The sequence below is a fragment of the Silene latifolia genome, chromosome 7 (assembly GCF_048544455.1).
Source record: "Silene latifolia isolate original U9 population chromosome 7, ASM4854445v1, whole genome shotgun sequence".
NCBI lineage: Eukaryota > Viridiplantae > Streptophyta > Magnoliopsida > Caryophyllales > Caryophyllaceae > Silene > Silene latifolia.
This window is the reverse complement of record NC_133532.1, coordinates 22,956,375-22,967,749: the sequence shown is the minus strand read 5'-3', so window position 1 is coordinate 22,967,749 and position 11,375 is coordinate 22,956,375. Positions and strand designations below refer to the sequence as shown.

Below are 11,375 nucleotides of genomic sequence, written 5' to 3'. Positions count from 1 at the left end.
GTCGTGCAACAAGATAGTCTTCTCACCAAACGGCATATGAAAAGTGTTGGTGTCGGACTGCCACCTCTCTACAAAAGCACTAATGAGGTTCTCATCCAAACCGGTCATCAATGAACGCCTCAAATGATCAAGGCCACTCTTACTAACTCTTTCAAAAACACCATCACGGGCCTTCATCTCACTTATATTTCTTAGAGCAACCGGCCTCTAGTTCACCAATACCCGGCCTCCCGGAATTTGGGTGATGGCATGAATGTGGTGTATGTGCCAGTTCTAATTTGAATTAGTTTCGTGAGGAACAAATAGTAGAAATAATAATACTTCAAAATTCCATATTTTGGGAACGCTATGGTCACAAATATTGTGTAAAAAAATTGGTACTCTATGCCCAATTTGGGACTGGTGGCCGTTACAAATTTACACCGCATTCCCAATTTGGGACCGACTTAATGAGATCTCAACCCTACGACCGTCATAAATTGGTCCCAAATAGTGTATTTTGTGAGTTGTGACCAGCTATTGGGACGACTAATAAGGTAGTCTCAAAACCGCAAATGTGACCGCTTTTTAATTTTTTGAGACCACTTCTGGTGGAAACATCAAGACAAATTCAAACTTAAATCAATTCGATTATAACATTGGAATAGTAGTAAACTCCCACCGATTAAGACAACTACGGTAATTAGAATTATTACACGAGTTCAATCATCCAAATCCAAACCCCTTTATCAAAACTCGCACTAGGGCTTCCCGAACACAATATAAACATCCAAAAAGTCACAAAGATTCAATATCGATCATAAGTGGAGAAGAGTAGTGACTACCTAATTAAGCAAAGTAGTTCCCTAAAAAAAAGCAAAATAACACACAAAGTAAGATTTATTGCTAATAACATACCATGAAAATAAAATGGATACTCCATATTTCATTTATAAGTTCTTTAAAGAATGGAATACAAAATAACGTAATCAAACGAAGATAACTCCTATTACTTTAAATAACAAAATTAATTCACTTCTACCAATAAAACATTCATTTCCTAACGTAATGAAATGAAGATTAACTCCTATTACTTTCAATAACAAAATAAATTCACTACTGCCAATAAAACATTCGTCTCCTATATATATATTTTTGTTGACAAAATTCACTATATCCAACTTTACAATTATCTAAGACAATTCATTCATATATAGATTATAAAAAAAATGGGGTGGATTCAAATCACAATAGCCTTGATTTACATAATATCAATCTTGTTCTGTAAGGTTATGTGTAAACTTACACAAGAGGATAAAGATCTCATCATAAAATATCATAATTCTGAACGAGGTGATGTGTTAGTAGGCCCAATTACATGGAATAAAACACTCGAGAAAATTGCGACAATTGAAGTCTCTAAATGTGATATTAAAGTATATCGATTTAATGGTCCATATGGAGAGAGCTCATACGGGAACTTTGATGCTGATACTTGGGATGTTTTAGGAGAATGGGCATCACAAAAATATAGTTACAACTACCCTAAAAATAACTGTACAGGACGTTGTGAAAATTACTTGCAAATGATTTGGAATAATACACGGAGCATTGGTTGTGCCACTAAATTATGTTATGGTATTTCAGAAATACCCTTTTATGTATGCGAATACTATCCACCTGGAAATATTCGAGGCGAGCGACCATACCGTGTTCCACAGTGAGGTTGTACTGGATTTAAGAGGCTCTTCCATTTCTTTCCACTTTTTATTTAAAAATACTATTAGTCCTCCTACACCTTATTAACCACTTGTATCGTTTGACCGTGCTAATATAAAATTCAGGCCATTTTTAAATTTTAACACCACTTAACAATAGTGGATTCACTCCATTTATAAAAGGTGTTAGTATTGGGGATGAATATCCGAAATATATCTCATTTTGTTCATGTTTGTCGTAAAATGAGTTTATCATTTGTGTGCTCCAATACTCTTATTAATTCTTGGCTTATTTTACCAATTTATCGATAGTAATTGTTATTTTGTCTTTCAATGTTTGAAAACAATCAAAGTTAAGATTTATTAATGAACATCGTCTTGATATTTTTGGATAAAAAACGGGTAAACAATATCCCTCGTGTTGGGGTAAAAGCTTAAGTTACTTCCTCCATTCCGGTCATTTGTTTGCTATTGATTTGGGCACAAAAACCAAGAAAAGATAGGGGGCTGGTGAGCTGAAGTCGTATGCTCCCAAAGATAATATTTATAACACTTAAAATCTTAAACTAATATAGTATTGAGTAATAAGGATCGATCCACAGAGAAGGCAATGTAATTAATGTGTATGAAGCAAAGGGTACAAGTAATGGGGAGGAGAAGGCAGTGTAATTAATGTGTATGAAGCAAAGGGTACAAGTAACAAGGAGGGGGGGGGGGGGGGGGGGTAAGATGAATTCTGATGATTAAAAGGTCTTGGGTCTACAAACATCCACTATTAACAAACCAATTGGTCTTCGATTGTCTTTAATTCGACTACTCTCAAATATTTTATTGCGGAAATATAAATTATCAATTGATCAGATTAGTAAGAGGAAACAATAATCATGAAATAAGAGTAAGAGACATAAACAATACTTGAGAAATAAAGAAAAAAGAACAATCTCACAATTTAATTAATTGATAGTTTCAATTGTTGATCCAAGAAGAAATGATTAGTTTATCATAATTTTCTTAGTAAAAACAATTAAGGTTCTGAGAGAGTTTTTCCCCAATTACAAGTTTACAACTTGAATAATAATAGTCAAGATAGAATAATAGAGATAGTAATACTTAACCTAATAATAATAATAATAATAATAATAATAATAATAATAATAATAATAATAATAATAATAATAATAATAATAATAATAATAATAATAATAATAATAATAATAAAGAAATAAAATGTTAAGGAATGGGGGTCGAACCCGAAACTCCCACATAGAAAGTCATGCACAAACCATTCTACCAGCATTATCTTACTGACATATCAACACTCCTAATTATATATGCTCATTTTTGAAGTCAGTGGGGGTTCAATGGAACCCCACTAAAAACGCCAATGCTCTCAAGTTTCAAGTATGCGTTATACGGGTGACCCCGCCTAGGTCTCCGACCCGAGTGTCTGACTGATCAAAACTCCGAAAACACTGCTTTGTATTCGTTCTCCGTACTCTTCTTTTCCTTGTTCTTAATTTCTCATGGACTCTTTCATTCTTGTTGGTCATTCACCATTATATCAATTCACCAACACATTAGTTGTTAGCACATTAATTCACGTGTTTTATCTACCTTCTAAACCCTTATTAGTCCTAATTTTGAGTGCTTAAATTGCCAAAATGTTCAATTTTTGACTACTTTTGCAAATCTTGTTCTACGTTCTCTTTTTTTGCTATTTTCCCGGTTTGTCATGTGTATATTTTGAGTCAAGATTCCTCTTCTTGGTGCTTTCTTTATGTAGATACCTTGGTGGACCAAGTTTTGGACAAGGGAAAAGAAGAACGAAGTGACTTGGAAGTCGGACATGAAGTTTATAAGCTAGAAACACTAGTTAGATTGTAAGATATGGTGCATAAGATGAGGGACGTATCTCATATTCCCATAACGTACCTCATCCTGCTGATTTGCATCTATTATTTGGTATTAATAAAGAAGATGTGGAGCGAAAGACAGGGGACGTACTTCATCTGCCCATAACGTACCTTATCTTACTGAATTTTGTACCAACTTTCGATGTATAAGGAGAAGGTGAGGAGCGTAAGATGAGGTACGTACCTCATCTTACTCGTTCCCCCCATCTCTCTTCCTTTTTAGGCTAAAATTTGTACCCCAAATCCGTATCTTAAAACCCTAAGCTTCATTTTATGGAATTAGAGAGAGAAACTCAAATTTTTCCTTTGTATTTTGGAGACCAAAATCTTCATCCATTCTTCATATAATTCAAGATTAAGTTTTATTATCCTATTTTCCTCTCCCTTGTTCCTTGTTCTTTAATAGTTGGTAATTTTCTCATTCCTCTATCTTTCTTAGTTATTGTTTACATTTTATTTATTTCTTAGTTTGAATATTTACACTTCTTATCTAGTTAAAGTTACCACCTTTAAGCTTAATTTTATTTTAGTTATGGTTTAATTGGTTAATTATCATCATCTTAGTTATTAATTGCATGATTAATAGTAGAGATCAATTTTATAACATGTTAATTGCTAAAGTGTCAATTTTTATCATTTGCTTAGCCTTAATTGGCATTATTAGTGAGTAGTCTGTAATACTACGGTTTTTCTTTGGTGACTACTCGACCGAGTAGAGCCTACTCGGCCGAGTAGTGCTGTTGTTGTGAGTTGTTTTGGTTCTGCCGATGAATACTCGGCCGAGTATAGTGAATACTCGACCGAGTAGCGGATACTCGGCCGAGTATAACTTTACTCGACCGAGTATTCGGTCTGGCGAGTGTTATTTTGACGGTTTGATTAGGGAGTGTTTAAGATTATTTTTATATCCCGCGTCAGTTTTTAAAACATCATTTCAACTTCATCATTTCTACGTTAACCCTAATCTCTCTCTAATCACTCCCTAATCATCCCATAGCTTTGTTGTGTGTGAAATCTTCGGAGTTCTTGCGTATAATTCCTCATCCTACTGTTGGTAAGTTCTATTTCTATGTTATTAGTATTCGTTGGGGTTACTGTACATTTACGGAATTGGGAATATGGGGGTTGTGCAATGTGTAATTGTGTTATATGATTATGGTATAGGAGAAGACTTCGTAGAGGAGCCTTTCTGATTGTTCGAGTTCATTCCACTGTTGATTGCTAAGGTAGGGTTTCCCTACTCAGTTTACTGTTCTTTGTAAGACATGTTTGTTGTGATTATTGTTATCTGTTTGTGACACCCTCAAATTTTAGCCTTAAATAAATACGTAAATTCTACAGAAAAACTGACAGGATATGTTTGTAATTGGTTCAACTAGATAAAACCTGTAATTTTTAAAACTTTCCTAAACCATTCACAAACAATTCCAACTTAAGAGTGCCCAAAACCTGCAAATGCAAACCAACTAATTTACATAACCCAACTAAAGTTGCGAGAACATAGAGATACAAACCCAAGGTAAATGAGGGAGACATATGTCCCTTCAAAATATATACATAACCAAGAGTTAAAAGGTTTACTACAAAAATAGCCAAACTAGGTCCAAGGTTCTTTTGCTCACTAGCTCGTCTGTGTCCCCATCTAAATCTTCAACCTGTCATTCGCATTTTATACAAACACGAAAGCCACAATTCAGTGGGGAGTAACTTCGAGTCCTCCCAGCCACGAAACGTCATATTTAATGTAACATGTAATGAAACATGTAAACAACATGATAAATAATTCAATTATCAAGTATTCTAACATATGACCCCTAAACTGACCAAATTAAACTATCATGTGAAACATATAACAAATAGTAATCCAAACTTTATCAATTGTAACCGGCTTACATCTCACCTATTACAATTCATAAAATCACCATACAAGAAAGGGCAATATATCAAAGACAGGCATAAGTTCTTAGTCCCGTCAATAGTCATTCTGTAACTCGAGTCTATACCACGAGGTAGGAAAGGTAATCGAACCGGTATCTTGGCTCAGCGGTTAATATTAATAAAACATGGCCAAGACACAACACAACCCTAGCCTAAAATCTGCGCAGACCTAGACATGCGGATACACACCACCGCACCCAAGACCCACAATTTTTCTAAAACAAAGTGAGTACCCTAAGGAGTCCACCAAAGGGTTGGCTAGTACTTAAGCTGACCACTTACTATCAAAACAAGTAACGAGGTCATGCCCCAACTTGGATATAATCCCAACAAGTCAGGAACACAAAGGCTATTAAGCAGTGAACATATACTCGTCAAAGACTATAAAGACCTATCTATGACAAACACAACAACCTGCAAGAAGTATACAATACCAATTCTAGCAATATTAACAATATTAAAGGCTTCAGGGAATCTAGGGCCGTTTCTACAATATAAGAAACTATTAAATTCAACCAACTATACATGCGAACTAAAAACTTGATAAATGGCCTAAAACAAGAAAAAGGCCGATTATCCAATTCATATAAAATTTCATCCAACCGAATTTTTACCCGCAACCCCGACTGCGGCAGTGCGGGTTAAATTGCGGTGACCAATCACACAATTGGCTGACATCGAACCAGTCAAAGGGACCAAGGCTCAGTTTTCGGCACAATCATCAAAACATTACAATTATCGCTATAAAATTCATTTTGAGCCTAATCATTACAATTTCATCTTATAATCTACCCTAACATGTGCAACTACCAATATAAACATAATTTTTACCATTAACATTATTCATTTCAAAGGTTTAACCATATGTTACTTATTCTAACTATAACATTAATGAACCTAAAGTGATGAACAAAGCATGAAAAACCGTGAAACAAGCAACGGGCCGACCCGGGCCAGCCGTGGGCCTGTCGGGCCTGCTGCCGCCACCCCCACACCTCCATATCTCCATTTTTGTTCAGTTTAACACCGTCTGAAACATAATTAATCGTTCCCAATACTAACATGTTATCTTAAACTAACAAAAGACATGCATGCAACCCATTTTAAACATGTGAAAATTTACTATTCAACCAAAAATCACAAAAATATACAAAAAGCAAAGAATGTGACGATTATTCGTCGAGTAACTCGAAATATGTTACCTTAAGCTAGAAAATGAGCAATTAGCACCTTGAAAACCAAACCCTAACAAGCAACTAGCCGCTATCTTCGACAATATACGAGTCCCCAAACTCTTCCTCCAAATCTTCACCTAAATAAACAATAAAAACACAATAATAAGTATAAAATACCGAAATTACCGAAATTCGTCTTAAAAAAACTTCAATAAAACTGAAATTAAAATATACCAGGAGGTAGATCTCGAAGAGAGGATTCCGAAAATATAAATTATGTGAAAATCCGTCAAGAAATGAAGAAATTATGGTGAAAACTAGCTTGAATTTGATGAAAATAGTGTTTTGTTTTTTTGGAAGCTTTAAGAACATAGAGGAAGATGAAGATAGAAAGAAAAATCAGAAAAAGGAAAGGGGGAGGGGGTGCCGCGGGATAGGAGAGGAAAGGAGGAAAGGGAGCGGGTTTTTAGTCGGGATTTTACGAGTCGGTTTTGGCTCGTTTCGATAATAATTAGAACCGCTTGTCAAATGCAAATTCCGACAAGACCAAAGTTCTTAAACACGAGATTACAAGAAAATTGAATACTCATACGACCCATTTCCAAAATCGTTTACCCAATTTTCAAAAGAGTTGTCATTTTTCCCCGATATGCCCTTATTTCGAAATAAAAAGTTTTTACACGGTTTAAACTATTTTTAAACATTTCGAAACTATCAAAATAAATAATTTTCTTCAAAATATAATAAAATTATATTTCTTTGAATTATTTTTATTTTAAATACATTAATATCAAATTTTACTTGATTAATAAATTACTTCCGAAATATATTAACGGTCCGAAATTACGGAGCGTTACAATCACCCCTCCTTTTAAAAAGTTTCGTCCTCGAAACTTAGAAGGAGAAATTATAATATACAACATCTTAATAATATAATCATAAGAAAATATAGGTATCTTTTCAATGAAACGGTGATACTCTCGTTGATCAGACAAGAACATCCACATTCATATCAAGATATAAAAATATTTCTACACCAATAAATGAGAAAACCCATTATTGGGACGTCACCAACAACGAGATTTAACATTCACTAATGTTAAAACCATTAAAAATCATAAAAGCATTTTCAAAATTTTAGCTTAAAGTTCTATAATAAGAATAATATCTTTACTAATTATGATTAAACACGGCTTAGTAACTCGGAAAAAGAGTAAGAAAAGGAATACCTTACGAGAATAATTCAGGATATTTAGCTAACATAGAAGCTTCAGTCTCCCAAGTCTCTTCTTCGACATTTCCACAACGCCAAAGAACTCGGACTAAAGGTACAACTTTGCTCCTAAGTTGCTTATTGGCTTTTTCAAGAATCCGAATTGGCCTTTCTTCAACCGCCAAGTTAGGCTCCAATTCAAGAATCTCTTCTTGGATGACATGGCTAGGGTCACTAATGTACTTCCTCATCGAGAAACATGGAAGACATTGTGAACCTTGCTCGGATTTGGGGGCAATTCTAAACGGTAGGCGCGGGACCAATCTTTTCAATCACCCGGAAAGGTCCAATATATTTAGGACTCAACTTCCCTTTAACGCCAAACCGTTTCACCCCTTTCATAGGTGACACTTTAAGGAATACTTGATCATCAACCTCAAAAGAAAGTGGTCGACGCACGGACATCGACATATGATTTTTGACGGTCTGGCGGCCTTCATCCTCTCCCGAATGATTTTAACTTGTTCAATGGACTCGGTCACCAAATCAGGTCCTAACATTGGAACATTTTGGGTTTGATCCCAACAGACTGGAGTACGGCATTTTCTACCATACAGAGCTTCATATGGTGCCATTTCAATGGAGGCTTGATAGCTGTTGTTGTAAGAAATTCAACCAGAGGTAAACATTTCTCCCAAGAAGTTTGGAAATCTAAAGCACAGGCACGAAGAAGATCCTCTAAAGTTTGAATTGTTCTCTCAGTTTGACCATCAGTGGCGGCATGAAAAGCAGTGCTCATCAGTAGTTTACTACCCAAGGCTCTCTGTAATGCGATCCGAGAACGAGAACAAAATCGAGGGTCTCGATCTGAAACTATATCTTTAGGAACCCCATGATAGCGCACTACTTCATTCACATAGGCACCAGCTAGAACTTCTAAACTCCAGGTCTCTCTAATGGGAATAAACCGAGCACACTTAGTCAATCGGTCCACAACCACCCAAACAACATTCTTCCCAGTGGAAGTCCTGGGTAAAGCCATCACAAAATCCATGGAAATAGACTCCCATTTCCAAATAGGAACATCCAAGGGTTGAAGCAAACCCCCGGGCTTTTGATGCTCTATCTTTACTTTCTGACAGGTGAAACATTTACTGACATACTCCATAACTTCAATCTTCATCCTAGGCCACCAGAATTGTAATCTCAAATCTTTGTACATTTTGGTAGTTCCCGGATGAACGGAGTAAGGAGAGAGGTGTGCTTCATCAAGAATTCTTTTTCTCAAATCAGCTGCACTCGGAACATAGATTCTACCATGATAACGAAGATACCCATCATCATCAATCTTACAATCTTTAGCTTGCCCAAGTTGAATTTTAGCTCGAATGGATTTGAAAGTAGGATCATCGGAAAGGCAAGCACGGATCTCACGGTAGAAGTCAGGTTCAGCTGACATGGCATCAAGATGATGAGAGCCCCTTTTTACAAGGCTTATTCCTAATTTCTGAAGTTCTAAAGCAAGTTCAGGAGGTAATTCCCGAAAAGAATTCAAAGAATCACAGGATTTCCTGCTAAGAGCATCAGCCACCACATTAGCTTTTCCTTCGTGATAAATTAGATCGGCATCATAGTCATTCACCAATTCTAACCATCTTCTTTGTCTCATGTTCAGCTCTTTTTGGGTAAAGAGATATTTCAGGCTTTTATGGTCAGTGTAGATGTTGCAATGGACTCCAATGAGGTAGTGTCTCCAAATCTTTAAAGCATGCACCACCGCAGCTAATTCAAGATCATGAGTCGGGTAGTTAACTTCGTGAACTCTAAGCTGTCGAGAGGCATACGCAATGACTTTCCCTTTTTGCATCAAGACACAACCTATACCATGCTTAGAAGCATCACAGTATACATCAAAGTCCACTCCTTCTTCAGGTAAGGTCAACACCGGAGCGGTAGTCAACCTCTTTTTCAATTCCTGGAAGGCATTTTCACACTCTTCAGACCACACAAATTTAGACTCTTTCTTCAGCAACTGAGTCATCGGCCTAGCAATCTTTGAAAAATCCTTCACAAATCGCCGATAGTAACCCGCCAAGCCAAGGAAACTACGGATTTCAGAAACATTGGTTGGACTTTTCCAATCAACAACGGCTTCAATTTTGGCAGGATCTACCATAACACCCTCTTTTGAAATGACGTGCCCAAGGAAGGTCACTTTAGATAACCAGAATTCACATTTAGAGAATTTAGCATACCATTTTTCATGGCGCAAAATCTCCAAAACAGCACGAAGGTGTTTGGCATGATCATTTTCAGATTTAGAATAGATCAAGATGTCATCAATGAACACTACAACGCACTTGTCGAGGTGTTCTCTGAAAGTACGATTCATCTTATCCATGAATACAGCTGGAGCATTGGTCAAACCGAATGGCATCACCGTAAACTCGAAATGACCATATCTCGTACTGAAGGCGGTTTTAGGAATATCAGCTTCTCGGACTGGAATTTGATGATAGCCCGAACGAAGATCAATTTTAGAAAAAGTAGAAGCGCCTCGGAGTTGGTAAAAAAGATCATCAATCCTAGGAAGAGGATATTTATTCTTAATAGTAACCCGGTTGAGTTCACGATAATCTATGCATAATCGCATAGATCCATCCTTCTTTCTTACAAAGAGAACAGGAGCACCCCAAGGTGAAGAGCTAGGTCGGATAAAACCTTTGACAATCAAATCATCCAGCTGAGCCTTCAGCTCCTTCATTTCAGACGGTGTCAGCCTATAAGGAGCTTTAGCAATAGGGCCGGTACCAGGAATAAGATCAATAGTAAATTCAACTTCCCTTTCAGGAGGAATTCCTGGTAGCTCATCAGGAAAAACATCGGGAAATTCACATACTACAGGAATGTTCTCCTTAGGAGGCAGAGAGGAAGAATCAGAAGAAGTCACCATACACAAAAAGGCTTGATGACCCTTTTTCATTGCATTGACAAACTTCATAGCAGAAATTAATTTAGTACCGGTTTGTCTTTTAACCATTTGATAAGACACACGGTGACACAAGGGCTTGTAAGAATTATTTTCCGATCTCGACATTCAAATCGAGCATGATAAGTATGTAACCAATCCATGCCCAAAATGACATCAAATTCTTCAAGCGGAAATTGGAAAAGATTTGGCTTTGAAATATAGATCCCGCAATAGAAATAGGGACTTCAGGATAGATTTTAGAACAGGAAAAGACATCACCAGAGGGTAAGGATATAGATGTGCTTTCTTCTTGTGATGATTCAAGTGATAACTTATCGGAGAGTTTCATTGAAATAAAAGATAAAGAGGCACCCGTATCAAATAGTACCAAACAAGGAACATCAAAAATAGAAAATGTACCGGTAATGATATCAGGATGTGCCTCAGCTTCTGCTCGGCTCATGACAA

At 36.4% G+C, this 11,375-nt stretch overlaps 1 protein-coding gene across 1 annotated transcript; it reads left to right on the top strand.

Annotated features, from left to right (window-relative positions):
- The first annotated feature begins 1,208 nt into the window (after window positions 1-1,208).
- Window positions 1,209-1,703, top strand: LOC141589864 (pathogenesis-related protein 1-like). Its single transcript, XM_074410486.1, has one exon. It carries the CDS (start codon window positions 1,209-1,211, stop codon window positions 1,701-1,703), a length of 495 nt encoding a protein of 164 aa, XP_074266587.1.
- The last annotated feature ends 9,672 nt before the right edge of the window (window positions 1,704-11,375 follow it).

What these genes read in the sequence shown, in the direction of transcription:
- LOC141589864 (XM_074410486.1), top strand. Translation starts at nt 1,209, where the DNA reads ATGGGGTGGATTCAAATCACAATAGCCTTGATTTACATAATATCAATC.